This window comes from Lepisma saccharinum, chromosome 10 (genome assembly GCF_977018435.1).
Source record: "Lepisma saccharinum chromosome 10, izLepSacc3.1, whole genome shotgun sequence".
NCBI lineage: Eukaryota > Metazoa > Arthropoda > Insecta > Zygentoma > Lepismatidae > Lepisma > Lepisma saccharinum.
The window spans coordinates 24,767,084-24,783,025 of record NC_139238.1 but is presented as its reverse complement, the minus strand read 5'-3'; the positions used below and the strand labels follow the sequence as shown (position 1 = coordinate 24,783,025).

General features: G+C 40.5%; 1 protein-coding gene across 1 annotated transcript; it reads left to right on the top strand.

The window, feature by feature from the left end:
* The first annotated feature begins 711 nt into the window (after nt 1-711).
* On the top strand, nt 712-15,735 carry LOC145994025 (uncharacterized). Its single transcript, XM_083130107.1, has 2 exons — nt 712-2,224; nt 15,638-15,735. The coding sequence occupies exons 1-2, from the start codon at nt 712-714 to the stop codon at nt 15,733-15,735; spliced, it is 1,611 nt and encodes a 536-aa protein (XP_082986233.1).
* Nucleotides 15,736-15,942: the final 207 nt, after the last annotated feature.

The window sequence follows — 15,942 nt, the reverse complement described above, 5'->3', positions numbered from 1 at the left end:
AGAATTGCGCAGCAGCGACAAGTGCTCACGGGGCACATGTTAGATGCCAGGAGGGAAGGGAGACGCGCGTACGTATCTTACGACAAGCTGATTGTAGACGAATATGTTTACAAGACGAACGACGATTGCTCGGACATTATTTGTGTGGGACAACGGAGAGGACGCGACGATCTGCGTGGTGCTGCCGGAGAGGGCGGAAGATATGGCAACAGCGCAAACGGAAGGGATAATGGAGCCTCTGGAAGCATCGACAGGTTGTCTGATGGACAAGAGGATGACATCGGCACGGGAGAAAGGCGCCCGCAGGAAACAAACACCGCCGGGGGTACTGGTGCTTGGGGAAGGGGGTTAGTGAACCGGAAAGCCCAGGAACGTTTCCAGGAATTCAACCCAAGAGGAGATCCCAGGTTGCGGAGTCGAAGCAGGGGAGGCGTGCCGTGACCTTTGGACCCGGCTGTAAACGAAGGGAGCATCAGGCAGGAACCAGGTGAGTTTATGCGACATTTGGGAGAAGAGGGGGTGGGGGGAGGTGAGATTGGTGTCGAACCCCGAGCGTTTTCGAAACGGGTTTTGAAAATTCTTAGCTGGAATGTGGGGGGCTTGCAGGGCAAACTTTCTCAGTCTGAATTCTGTAGATACGTCACCGAATTTGACATTGTGGTATTTGTGGAAACGTGGTTTAGCACGGCGGAGACGCCGCAGGGTCTGGGAATGGTGGGGTATGCACAGATCATGAAGAGACGGGCTGGGAGGGGGCGGTGTCCAGGGGGGCTGATGGTGCTCGTGAAAGAAAGCCTACGGGCACAACTGACTAAAATAGAGATTGACTGTAATGGGATTCTAGGCGTGCACCTGTGTATAGACAATATTAAATTATGCTTGATTGCACTTTATAACCAACCAGTCTCGTCCAAGTACCACAATGACAGATTCTTCGAGCGAGTAGCTGATTTTCTGCACCTTGTCGAAGATAAATATCCGCAGACGGACGTGCTGTTGCTGGGGGATTTTAATGCGAGAATTGGAGGGGAGGATTGCACGACGAACGGGGAAGAGGGGGGAGGGAGGGTTAGACGAAGCCTAGATCAACAAATAAATGCGGAAGGGAGAAAGTTGCTCAACCTGGCGGAGAGTTTTGAACTAGAGGTCATGAACGGGAAATACGGGAGGGATTTCGAGGGAGAATTCACATTTGTGTGCGAGGCCGGGATGTCTGTGATTGACTATATTTTTTCAACTTGCGGATTGGCCAATAGGGTGGCGGAGTTCTATGTTGACGAGCGGACAGAGAGTCGGCACTTCCCGTTGGTGCTGGAAGTGGAGTGTCCGATCACGGTTAATTTTAATGCAGTGGCGATTCCTTGGCAGAAAGAACAGGAAACCTCGATTCTGAGGCAATATAAGATTTCAGAGGAGGGGCTAGAGTGGTTCAAACAAGGGTTGCAAGATGATATAGCGGTTATGCTTACGAGGGAAATGGAAAGAGCGTTGGGCGAAGGCGAGGTGGAAAGAGGGGTCTCTTTATACTACCACATCATAATGCGAGCAGCGAGGCACATGTTGCGGGACACACGTCAACAAGTTCCCAGCAAGGCTGACACGTGGTATAATGACGTATGCAAGATGCACAAACGAATATTGGATCGATCTCTAAGGCAATTCCGTGCTCGCAAAACTGAGCATTCTAGATTAAATTACTTAGAAGAACGCCGGCGTTACGCGCAAGTTTTGGAAAGGGAGAGGGAGCAGTGGGGGGAGAGGAAAGTGAGGGCTCTTCAGGAGGCCATCCAGGGCCGGGATACGAGGAACTTGTGGCGGATTATTCGCAACCTGCAAGGGAGTCGGTATACAATAGGCAGTATCTCTGCACGGAGCTGGGAGGATCATTTTCTCAAGCTGCTGGAAGGGGAGGGGGGGTCAGGGGCTATTCCAAACGAGGGCAGGTTCCTGGGTACTTTTGTTCCAATCCTTGACGAAAGTGTGTCGAGGCTGGAATATGCTGCGGCTGTTCGCTCGCTGAAGACCGGCAAGGCGGCGGGTATCGATGGAATCGGACCAGATCTCGTGAAGGTGCTGAATTGTAACGAGCGATTGGCAGAAACGGGAAGGTCTTTGCTCAACAACATATTCAATAGTGGAACCTTCCCAAAAATATGGAAAACGAGCGTTATTTGTCCTCTTTACAAGGGGAAAGGGGATGTAAATGACACTAATAATTACAGAGGTATTTCTCTCCTGCCCGTGTTAGGGAAAGTATATTGTAGTATTCTGTACAACAGATTGAGAAAATGGGCCGATATTTTTGATAAACTGACCCCCCTGCAGGCTGGTTTCAGGTCCAATTATAGCACTATAGATAATGTTTTTGTCCTGAACACATTGATCCAAAGCAAGTTAAACGAGAAAAGGGGAAAATTATATTGTTGTTTTGTTGATTTTGAAAAGGCGTTTGACTCTATCAATAGGCAAATGCTGTGGGGGAAGTTATGGGACATGGGGGTTTCGGCTAGAATGATTAATACGCTAATGAATATGTACAGAGGGGTCAAATTTTGTGTCAAATGTGGGCAGGGGGTGGTGTCTGGGCATCACGAGAGCACGGTAGGCGTCAAGCAGGGATGCATACTTTCACCTTTACTTTTCATTCTTTTTATTAATGACGTTGCTAGCTTCGTGGGAGAAGAAGGAGCTGAAACACCGGAGATAGTCGGGACACCGATACCAATCCTTCTCTATGCGGATGATCTCGTTTTAATATCAAACGAAGTACAGGGGTTACAGCGGGGATTGAACAGACTTAAACAATATTGCACAACATGGAAGTTGAAGGTAAATACACGAAAAACTAAAATAATGGCGTTCAAGAAAGGTTATGTTTTCGCAGCAAAGGAGCGGTGGACCTATGGGGATTCCGAGCTTGAAAGGGTCAAACGTTTCACCTATCTAGGCATCACGCTGAGTATGGCAGGGGAGTGGACAAAGCACATCGAAGGCAGAAAGGGAAGAGCTTGTTATGGGCTGGGCAAGGTAGAGCGACTGCAACGGAAAGTCCCTACAGTCAGTGTGAGATTGCTGGACCAAATTTATGAAGCAACGGTGAAAGCAACCCTATTTTACGGCGCGGAACTATGGGGGAGGGTAGGGGGGCGAGTAGCAAATCAGATACAAGCGCGGTTTTTAAAACAAATACTGGGAACCAGCACGAGTGCAAGCACGTGTGGCGTCCTGAGGGATATGGGAAAACATAGGGAGGATGTCGAAGCGAGGATGAGATGTTTCAAGTACTGGATGAAGCTGGAACAAGGGGCCGGAGACTCACTGAAAGAACAGTGTCTGCGAGTTCAGATTGAGGAAGGGTTCGCACGCCACTGGGCAAGTGGAATTAAGGACGACTTGTACAGAATGGGTCTGGGGGAACTGTGGGAAGAGGTGAGGGGCGGGAGGTGCGAAAATGGGATGTTGCAAATCATAAGGTAGAGGTTGGTGGACGGTAGCAGGCAAGACATCATGACAGAATGTAGGGAGAAGGTAACGCTCGTCGCCGCACAACCGCCAGGGGTGTGGGTGGAATGGGGGAGAAAACGATATATTGATACGTGTACGTACCAGCAAAGACGTGGATTCGCCTGGTTCCTGCTAGGGGGGTGGAGGCAACACAAACTCAAGGGGCCGGACGGTCGTGCCATCTGCACGTTATGCGGCGGAGAGGAGACGAGGGCTCACATCCTACACGAGTGTGTTTGGTCGGCACCCCTCAGACAACGCAAATGGGGGGACAGTGCAAGGGACAGCATTGAGCAGACCATCCAGGCTATATGTAGGGAGGAGAGGAGTGGTATAACGAATGTAAATATCAAAGCCCTGGGCTCCTATTTTCATGCAGTTTGGAGGGAGCGCAGAAAACTGCTGCAAGGAGTCAGCGAAAGTGAAGGGTACGGAACAGCAGGGGCTCAAGCATAGGTGAAGAGTGTAATGTAGTGTTGTGAAAATGAACAATCTCAAATGCAAGAAGAGGACCACATTGTTATTTATATATGTACATAGTATGTAATTATTTTCCAAATGTTTCTGTTTATAAATGTTTCTGAATGTATGATAAATGGGGTGCATGTTTAAGGTCGGGGTGTTTATGTAACAATATTGTAAGATACGCACAGCCGAAGGGCTCGTATCAATATCAATAAATATCAATATCAATATCAAAAAATAATAATATTCATGATTTCGCAAATGAAACATTTAGCCAATAATCCTGGACACTATTTTTATGGGATGAAAAACTTTTCGACTATCCCCCCCCCCAAAGTTAAGCCTCACTTGCCCCCCCCCCCAAAGTTAAGTCCCAAGTTACGCCCATGCGATGCACATTTCATGTTTTCGTTATTTTCAATATAGCACCCTATAAATTTCATTCCGCACCCCCTCAGCAACCTAGATGATTAATCCTTGCGCCGCCGCTGCGATTGTGCGACGAGGTGCCTATGCCAGGGCGCTCGTCAGGGCCCCCGCACTTCAGTGGGACCCGCAGTGGGACGAAAATAATTGTTTGTGTGCTGTTTATGTAGGACTCCGGTGCTTCCAATCAGGGTTGTTAAAGCTCCAAGAACCCATAAATTCTAATGGGTTCTATTGGGTTCCGTAACCGGACCGAAACGTTTTTTTCCCGCACAGTTTAAATTCGGTCCAAGTCACGTATTGTTTCATATCAGTACAGAACCTGCACAGTGTTTAAATTGATCAGGTAAAAAAAGTTCCGGGACCGAATTGAAATACTTTTAAAACAAAAAGGTTGCTTACGGTTCAGAACCCAATAAGCTTGCTGATTTTCTCTCCCGGACTAAAATTGAATTTATTTATAATTCCTGGACCTGCTTCCCATTAAGCAATTAATCAGGTTTTTCCTGTCTTTGACATACTTAGAAATATCCAAAATTACCGAAATCATATTCTAAACACAGTACTACATAAAAATCGTGTAAATGTTTCAAAAAAATATTATTAGCCTAATGTGCTCTATTTGTTAAAGTATAAAATGAAATTTGAAGCGAAAATATTATTTTCATGAAGTAATCTAAATTCACTACTGCGCAAAAATCAATGAAAAAAAATATGACAGAGAATGTTATTTGATATGATTAAAAATTGCCACTTTGTAGGTAAATTAATAAGCGTGTTTCACCTACGTCACAAAATGTTATATTGCGGCCCCGAGCAGCCATGATTGAGGCGAGTTCTTGTAAGCACAGGGAATGCAAGCGAGCAGACGGGAGATACCAACACAGACATTCGTGATTTCAAAGAAACTTGCAGTTGGTGCAGACGTAACGAACGCTACGTGGCAAACGACAAATAAAATTGGCCGAAAACATGGCGGCTGTGCGCATCCTGACGTCACATGAAACCCACCTATAGTTTGATATTGAACACAGCCAGTCTTGTTAGTGGAACAACGGAAATAAATACAGTTTCTTTTGTTTATTTGTTTGGTTTTTAACCTTGAACACGTTCTGCTTATTACTCTTAGGTAATACTACCAAATAAGTATATAAATTGTTTATTAATTTTAATAATGTATATATTGTGTATATATGTGTTCAGACTAAGGAACATTTTTTTTTATATATTTTCAGACCTTTGAAAAAAAAACTTCGGTTCCAGGCTTCGCATAGGCTATATCGTATGCACCAGGGTCCGAATCCACCTAGGGCCAGACCTGGGAGGCGCTGATAAAATTTCTCTTTTCCCTACTTAATTGAAATGAATTGAAATGAAATGTATTTAATTATTTATTTACTTATTGAAATTCCCAGTACAGCAGAAGCCATTTTAAACCAGAAAGAAACAACAGTAAAACAATAAACTAAGATTACAAACACAAAAAAAAGAATAACATAAAATAAACAAAAATAAAACAAGCCAAAAAGTACCAAGGTAAATAGATCAGTTTCACAAAAGCATTACTTGTGTATAACTTTTTGTATGTTTCTGGTAAAAGATAAATATGAAGCGAATATATCTATTTGGTTTGAGATGATATTGAACTGATTCGGTAGCCTATGGAATAGTGATCGTTGTATGAGTGAGAGCCTGGGAGTTGCAGTGTGGAAAGTTTCCTTGCTCCGTGTTTTATGTCTAGGCACTCTGAGTGAGAGTTCGTGAAGTGGGATGCTGCATCTTAAGTTTCCATTTATGATCTTATATAGCAATTTCATATCTGCAATGTATCTACGAGTTTCTGGAGTATTAATATGCAGTTTTACAAGCAGATCTCTCTTAGGCAAGTGTTTTAGGGCAGGCACTCTATATCGAACGATGGAGAGGAAAAAGCTGAGAACGCTGTCGATCTTGGAGGTATGAGAAGGGACAGCCATGTTCCAGATTGGTGAACAATATTCTAGAATGGGGGGACACAAATGTCTTGAAGTAAATGGAAAGTGCTTTCGGGTTATTGATTTCGGTGAATCTGTAAAATAGGCTGAATCTGTTGTTAACAGATAAACCTTTATACAACACCGTGTGTTTAACATATTTGCATAAAACAATTTTACAAAGTAAGGTTAGAATACTTAAAAGAGGGTTGTAATAATATACACGTACATTCAATATATAAACCAGAAATTTTTAAAAAAATATATGATATATAAAAGTTAAAACACAATTGTTCTTAAAATATCCTACATTATTGTCGAATTTAATTTCCATAGATTGGGACATTTACCTGTACTAACGATACCAATTTGTCCATCCAAGTGTTGGATTTCAAGACTGAAGTTGCAATTACATTATGATGTCTTCTGGTGTTATAATAAGGCACTTTCACGCATATTTTCCCAGATTTGTTTTACTATCTATTACAGCTGCTCAGATCTTTTCTATAAACTGCTGACATAATATATTTCTTCTACATTCAACGTTACATAATTTAAGTTTTTACTTACAAGTAGATTACTGTATTCATAATAGACATGACTTTAAAATTATTATACATAAATCTACAAAACGTGCGTTGAACATTCTCAATTAGCAATGTATCACTTTTGGAATTTAACGGATGCAATATTTGACAAGCATATTCTAAGGACGGCCTAACCGTGATGAAATACATGAAGATGAAAAGTTCCAAATTACTGCTTGCCTTTCATTTTCGTATCAGGTTTCCGATAATAGAGCTTGCTTTTTTCACAATCATTTTATAATTCATCTTTCCATATTTCGCCTTTGCTAATACACTGAACGGGACTGTAACAATGAAAATGATTCTTTTTAATACTAGTACGCATTTACCACCTTTTTACAAATTCATATAAACTTTCACAGGGTATGAAAACAGATTGTTCGTAGAATACAGGACGCTCTGGAAGAACAGGTTATCTGGCAACAGGGGCAAAGGGAAGGCGGGGGGGGGGGGGCTTGAACCGGTAAATTATAACGAATCTGAGTGTTTGCTTGATATTTGTTGAGATATTGAGATTTTTTAAAAATGTTTGATATTTGAATTATATCACAGGCAACTGTAAAGACTGTAAAGCTGTTAATTGAATTTGAAATGTCTCTGAAAATGCGCCGTAATCTACTGGTGATGACGTCAGTTTTTCAACTTGCCAGAGGAAGTGTATGAACCCGCCTGAATATTTTCAGCTAACGACGGACGAAGTTGGAAAACAAAAGATGGTAGAGAGGAATCAACAGGAACATGGTAACGGTAAAGGGAATGCAAGAATGGTGTTATTTGTTTGCTCCCTTTCTGGCGATACGCTGAAATAATTACGTTCGGAATCTTTAAACAAACGAAAATACACGTGTGTAAATCTCTGTATTGCGATAGGAGATATAAGCGATTATAAAACTATGTCTAACTTTAAAAACCGTGTTGTGTTTCTGTACCCACAAAGTCCTAGAGAGTTAGAGTCTCATGTTCCCGACCACTGGCGTACGCAGGGGAGGAGCTGATGGGGCCATACAGCCCCCCCAAAATTGTGAGAAAATCAAAACTTTTAAATGAAAGCAATGAAAGAACTCGTGAAAAAAAACAAAGTTGCAACTGGAAATGACTCCGATTACCAACTTTTGTCTTTGGACAACTTTTGGAACGAATATAAAAAATGGCCATTATGAAATATTTGACTTTGTATTCCGTCCCCGAGAACGCAGCTATGTAATACACTCCTGTATGAATTCCAGCCCCTTCCGAAATAATATCCTGCGTACGCCAGTGTTCCCGACACAAGGATCAGAGGACTAACTTTGTGACGACTGGTGACCAACAGGAAGATGTTGCAAAATATTACTTCTTTATGATTATGACTATCGCTTCGCTTCCTCTGCCAAAGATGATCAGAGAATCAAAATAATAGGTACGATTCATTTCTTGAAAGAGAAAATGGACGTATAAACATCTCTTCCTCCTGCAAGGATTATGACTTTCCTTGCTTCCTACTGGAGCGAGCTGCATGTGTATTGCTTTCGCCTTTTTTTTTCCACAGCGTTGCTTTTCCTCGTCCAACAACAGTAATTACAAGCAGCCATTGGCTTTCGTCCATCGTAATCTAGGAAAAGAGCATTGTATTGTCCCCTACTGTTAAAAAACTTTCTCTCTTGGCCATTATCCATACTCATATTTGCAGAAAAGGCCACCGTGTGGCGCTGATTGGTTGAACGCGTTTCTTTTTTGTTTGAAAACAACCGGTTCGGACTTCCTACTGAATGTACTCTTGTACCCAGTAACCCGTAAAGGTAAAAACGTTTCTAACACTTGTATAATTCCGGCCTTATTTTCTATTATTTACGTAGCTATTGATGAAAATGATTGATTGATTTGCATGGTGGATACTCACCGGGAAATCCTTGAATTCCGGGAATTATGCGTGAATTATTGGCTCCCGGAGTTATGCGTGAATTCTGCTGGAATTGCGTGAAAAATTGCAACTTTTCCGATCCAAATACCATTGAATTTATATATACATACTTATAAATGCCCCGAGGCAGGTTTTTCATCGTTTAGCCTTTATTTTTAACGAGGAAGGAGGAAAAAGCTGCGTGGAAAATAAAACATAAATCTCTCAATTCGTCTGCTTTGTTAATATCGTTCGCAGAACAATCTATTTGACAGACGAAAGATAATTTGAAGATAAGATATCTTGAAGTTGATTAGGTAAATGTGAGTGTGAAATTTCGTAGCTTAGTATATCCCGAAACATCTGTGACTTGTGTTTGTAGATATAGGTATTTCAATCTGAGTATGTGAAATGGTAAAAAAAAAAACTCCGCACCTTGAACTAAATATTTTTAATATATGTACCGTTTAATTGAATTGAATTAGAATTTTGGGATACGTTGGAAGCACACAGGCTACTTGTGTGTGTGTACGGTAATATATAAGGTTGAAATTAGTGAAAAATCAACTTGTAGCCTTGAATATTTTTTTTTTAATTTTTTTATTTTATTAAAGTTGGCCTTGAAAACCGGGAATTATACTTGGTCCGAGAGTGACCACCCTGGCTTGGTTTATCTTTTGGTTTTACCGTTTTGATGATTGATTGATTTCATGATTTGGTTTATTGTTTGGTTTTAATGATTGATTGATTTCATGATTTGGTTTATTTTTTGGTTTTATTGGCTTATTGATTGATTATTGATTTCATGATTTGGTTTATTTTTTGGTTTTATTGGCTTATTGATTGATTTGGTTAATTTTACTTCGCTTTTCTAACATTGGAGATGAGGGGTGAAATGATTAAATTAATGAAGGGACACTCTCAAAAAACACCCGTGCCCAGGCCGGGATTCGAACCCGAACTTCAGTGACGAAATATTTATCTCTATTTTCCTTAATTATAGTTTACATTTTTGTCAACATTTTTGTTTTTTCTAAATTTTTATAATACAGAAAGATATTTACCAAAGTATTGTCCAATCTAGCATGACTTTCCACCTTGAACGTTTTAGATAGAAAGTATATAATGTGACATTGTGATCATTTTTTTTTTGCTACAAATTGTATGAGCTATAAATAGGGACGTGAAATTTCGTTTTAACGATAACACCGAAAAGTAGATGAAAGAAAAATAAAGTGTTTAAAATGTATTTGGGTAGGTCAAGGAGAAGTTTCGGTGTTTCGGAATCGCGAAATAACGCGAATTTTGCGATTTTTCAGAATGACATCGAATTTTGCACTGTAACGCGAAAAACGCCGCGAAATATGCAATATAAACTGGGGATAATACTTATTTTGTAAAAAAAAACAAAAAAAAACAAACAAACAAACAAACCTGAAGCGCTATTAGATCTGTCCCCGCAACAGCTTACGTTTACAGCAACTTCTCGCACATATAGACCAAAACGTGCGCGTAGAATGATTTTCCGCTTCAATATTGCCGATTTTATCATTGTCTGCGATATGAACAGCTCGGCGGTTGAGACAAGACAGGCACGGAAGACCCTGAGCGTAGTTCTCGCGTGGATTAATACATAAAAACCTGCTTGAAACTTAACCTGTCGCGTGGCTGGTGATAGTTCGATTCAAAAGAGATTATCCCACTTCATTTATTGCAGTTTGGCGCAGACGTGACTGACAGTGTTTAACCTCAGTTAAAGTAATTCGCTCTGGGTAATCTTCCCAGAACAGGAAAATTTTCGGGGAGAAGAACCTGTTATGTTTCGGAGGGGAGGAGGAGGGTGTGTGTGTACACAAAACTTTTGAGGTCGCAGATTGATTTTTTGGCATCGGAGGGAAATGTGATGTGTATCATTGTTTTCAAAGATTTGGGTGATATCATTCAATAAACATTTCATATTTAGTGACTGATGAGATGAAATAGTTTTCCAAATGAAAGAAATTTGGTCATTTCTGAAAAGGTAAGCCATATTTTTTCTTTTGTCATTAAAACTAAAATTTGTCTAAATTTTCTAGAACTATAACAATGTGAAAATCTTAAGCATAGGAGAAACAGTAAAAATGCATGTAAAATAACACCGATTTTACATTAATAGCTCCGAATTTTGCCCTAAACTTCGAATTCCAGTAAAAAAATAACATCGAAATTTAGGGGAAAATAAAACGAAATCTTCACGTCCCTAGCTATAAACCACACCACTGCATTTCTTCGAAAAGTAGTGAAATTCTGAAAACACATTTATTTCGTTGGAGGCGGGAAGTTTTTTGAAAGCTCAACTTGCTTCAATAAGTTTCAATTTCAAAATTTGATTAAAATATTTGTTATAAAATAAATGTGATTAGTATGGGGTTAAAATTGCCACTTCTTGCCGCATGGGTCTATTGAAGACTAAACAACCCTCTTCCTGTTAGTTGGCAACCTGTTAAGTAGCAGCAAACAACTACAGCTGAAAAAATAAAAAAATAGCAAATTATCTCACCCTTGCTTGTGAAGGGGGGGGGGGTTAAATAGTACGGCCCCTTCCAAGGCACGCGCTCGACCTTACAGCGAGGTGCTACTGTCAATTGAATTGAACTTGGCTCTTAGAGTGCGAAAATACAGGTCAAGGTGCCATCAATCTGTAGGTTTTTCCCTTTTAATTGAACCTGACGTTTGGTCACATCAGGAAGTTGTGGTCCCTCCGTACTGTGACAATGCCCTCGCTGTTCTCACAAGGCTGTTGGAAAACCAACATTGTCCCTGATTTGCGCCGATTCGATGCAGTGTTGCCACAATCTGAGGGCACGAATTTCCCTTTCAAGGGAACAAAATTGCCCTTTTTTGCACAACTTTTCATTTCATCTAAAGAAATCATATTGATTGACTTGGTTTATTTAACTTTGCATTTCTGCCCATATAAGCTAATCGGGAAGATGAGGATGAGTGATGATATGATTAAATGGATGAAGAGACGCTCACAAACAACATCCATGCCCAGGCCGGGATTTGAATCCGGGACCACTGCCGTCGTAGCGCGATATGCTAACCACTCCATCACGGAAGTCGGGTAAATCATATAATCTTCTAATATATCAAAATGGATGTATGTGTGTTTGTTCCAGCATAACTCTCGAACGCCTGGAGCGATTTCAACCAAACTTGGTACACGTATGGCTTACAATCTGGAAAGATATACTATGGGGGTAAGACACCTCTGACACCCTTAGGGGTGGGGTGGAAAAAGGTGACATGTAAAAATAATCGAAAACGACCGATATTAGTGTGGAATAAATAGTTTTCGGGGTCGCTAAGATGAATAGTGACACTCCTAATGCCAACTCCAAGACACCGCTGGCACATCTGGGGGTGGGGTTGGAAGGGGGTGACATGTAAAACGACCGATCTTAGTGTGGAATCCATAGTTTTCGGGGTTGCTAAGATGAATAGTGACACTCCCAATGCCAACTCCAAGACACCTCTGGCACATCTGGGGGTGGGGGTTGGAAGGGGGTGACATGTAAAACGACCGATATTAGTGTGGAATCCACAGTTTTCAGGGTCGCTAAGATGAATACTGACACTCCCAATGTCGTTCAATTTATTTATTGGTGCTCCTGGAGGTGGAACTAAAAATGTTGTTCATAATCAAGTTTTGACTTAAATTTATATTAGAGTGAATTTGTAAAAGATATTATAGTATACTGTACTTATACTTTTAAATACCTGTAAATAAAATTAGTAACATTTTACGCTATGGTTAGAATTCATTAAACACCTGGGCAACGTTGGGTAATCAGCTAGTAATAGTAATAAGTAGCAGCAGTAGAATCGAGGGCGTAACTTGGGGCCTAACTTTGGGGACGCAGAAACTAACTTTGGGCTTATTTTTTTGTGGGTGGCCGAATCGGCAAGTTTTGCATCCCGTAAAAGTAGTGTCCAGCAATATATTGCTAAATAAGTGTTATATTTGAGAAATCGTAAAAATTACTCTTTATTTGTTTGTTTCTCAGGTCCTAGGAGGTTAACAAATATACACTTAACTTGTAATTTTATATAAACCTTAGATTTTTGGGGGGCGGGGGCAAGTGCCCCACTTATCCCCGCGAAGTTACACCTGTGAGTAGTAGTAGTATTTTCTTTGACCCATGTTCATATGTATGAAAATCTTAAATAAATTAATCCCATACATGCTTATAGTCCTGTCCGCCTTATAGCTACCAGGGTAGATGTTCGAGGTTCGAACCCCGATCAGGCATCCATATACAATTGTGCTTGTACCATCAGCTATTTCATTAGTTCACCATTCATCCTTATTCCTTATCGCCGCTATCAACCGAAGAACGTTGAAAAGGGACGTGAAAGAAAATAAAATAAATCGACGTTCAAAAGAGTGGAAATAAGAAGTAATAGGAAGACAATTTCGAATACAAATTTCCCTGAACTGTTGATATTTTCATTGATTTTCCCTTTCCTACCCTTTTGGCTTAAAATTCAGTTAGAATTTCCCACCAAAGAAAATTTCCCTTCTTGTGGCAACAGTGATTTGATGCCTGCTCCTTGTTCAGAGTAGTATTTGAAAAAACAAACGATTCAGCAAGTGGCAGAACAATACATCAGTGCAAGTCACGACTTCAAGGTCTGCTCGTGAACGTAATAATGACGTAAGAACTTATTTTAAGTGAAAGCTGAAGTCTTCGGCACAATATGATTGCATGTAGCCGTGGTAACTGTTCCCGCCGACTCTACCGGACAGAGAACCAACGGTACTTCCGCGAGGCAGATCAAGGTCATAATAATCGAAAGATGTGGGTGGATGAACAGACATGTCGCATGTGATACAAGGATACAGGAAATTCCTGAGATTTATTCATTTTAGCGAATTATATCACCTAACACTGACAAAAGTACAGTCCAGGGTGCGAAATCAATGAAGACTGGTGGGGGGAAGAAGATATTAATCTACAACCCATATATATATATATATATATATATATATATATATATATATATATATATATATATATACACACACACACACACACACACCTTGGATTTCAGACGCCATGTACCTTCTCAAAACACCTAGTATTATACTTACGATTGCATGCCTCAAAATGAAGGCATCCTCCATACACATGTATTCCCTTCATTCAAAAACCCAACGAACCCACAAATGTCTTCAGAAGCAACCAGCCATCTTTGATGTATAACGTCACACAGGCCATGCGCCACAATAGTAGGCATCAACAAAGTATCACAGGTGGAGGCACATAGTAGTTCTGGTCCCACTTTAAACTGTAGGTCCAGTCCCGATTAGCCTTACTGTGCATAAAGTGGACATAAAACAACAAATTAATCCAATCAATCAATCAAAGTATCACAGATAATTTTCTTGTCCTTTATATGCCAGAATGTCAAGTAAAGTGTAAAATATTGCTTAGAATCCTTGCAGAAAAGGGTACGGAATTTTTTCATTAGATATATCTCCAGAGCAGTGCAAGATATGAAAAGAACTGTAAGAATAGTTCCGTTTTCAATTCTGAACAAAATATGTATCTATGCAAAATTGTCAAAAAACAATTTTAAAGGAGTTATGGTCGATTTCTTTTGTTGGTGCATGGTGAAGCGGTGGCCATATTGAATTTATGGGCCCCTAGAAATCTTAGGTCCAGTATGCCAGATGTCTACCCAAGATTTTTTCCTTTCTTTAGGCATGCCCTAACAGGATCAAAAGAGAGAACTCAAAATTTCTGCGGGTCTTATGGCCAGGGACTGGATTGTAACTGGTGCACACACAGTGAGAGCATTCTACGTCAAATATTTCCGATATTTGTGACAGTTTCGACTGAGGAAATTAATTCCCAAGCATTTCCCTTTTTGTAGTCATTGGTAATACAAATAATCACTTATATTTCTAAAAAAAAATACCTTGTAAGGATCCTGGGTTTGTTTTCTGGTGGAGGTACAACCGGGTTCCACTTTTAAGGTCCAGTTCCGATTAGTTTGTCTTTCCAAAAATTTGATGTAAGACGAACCCTTGGTGTACATATTACATATATATATATTTATATAGTATGTATGCACATACGTGTTCAAGGTGTTTCTAATATGTCGATAAAATCTTTATATTTTATTTCCAGTATTACATCGTATCGTATGCTTACAGTATATTCTGGGCCCCTCCCAGGAAAATTTACTAGATCCGCCTATGCACATACACTTTTAATCGTTTTAATCTTTGAACTTCTCAAACTATGAAGCTCTGAAATCCACAACCACATATCCATCGTTCCTCTTTCGCTGAGAACCCTAGGTGGGGTAAGCGTCCACACTCTTTTCGCCCATTACACAGAAGCTAAGAGAGTAACAACCTTCGGCAAGAACATGCAAAGGAGACATCGAGTATTTTGCTCACGCACTTTATCCGCAGACAGGGCTAAGTTCCAGTATTGTGTGTCGGATGGTAATCCAATAGAAGGCCCTCTGAAAGCTTGGGGCAATCTCCAAAGCAAAATTCAATTTCAAACGTATCAAGTAACACCACTAATTCGATTAGAAGTAATGAGCTTACGGACTATGTAGAAAAGCTCTGTTTCTTATTAAGATGATCAACGTAGTCTTTACTTCATCCTAACTCTGGTCTCTGGATTGGGGCACAAAGTTAGAATTGCATTGTTGCTAAGCGTACGTGTTGGTTCGACTTCACTGTTTCCCAGATTTACTTGATTGAACGATTTAGTGTATTTCACTTCCCTCTTTTCCAGTTTGGGCTGATCGTGAAGATGAGGATGAGGGAACAATCACAAACAAACAGGGCTGCCACGACTCGAGTCCCACAGAAGATTACAGCTACTGGCTGTGAGTACAGATGCCAGAGCCTGGTTAGTCTGCAAAATGTAGTCCAGGATGTAGTACGTGGAAGGAGGGTTGCTAAAGGTCTAGGAATTTTAAATAAATTGAATTCCGGTCCAGGAGAGATAATCAGCAAGCGTAAATGGGTTCTGGATAATAAAGAAAATTTTTATCTGTGAAGTATTTCAATTCAATCCAGGAACCTTTTTTCAGGAAC

Coding starts and splice junctions, on each gene's coding strand:
- LOC145994025 (XM_083130107.1), top strand. CDS start 712: ATGGTGGGGTATGCACAGATCATGAAGAGACGGGCTGGGAGGGGGCGG. Junction 2,225..15,637: donor TGACACTAATAATTACAGAG/GTATTTCTCTCC, acceptor CCTCTTTTCCAG/TTTGGGCTGATCGTGAAGAT.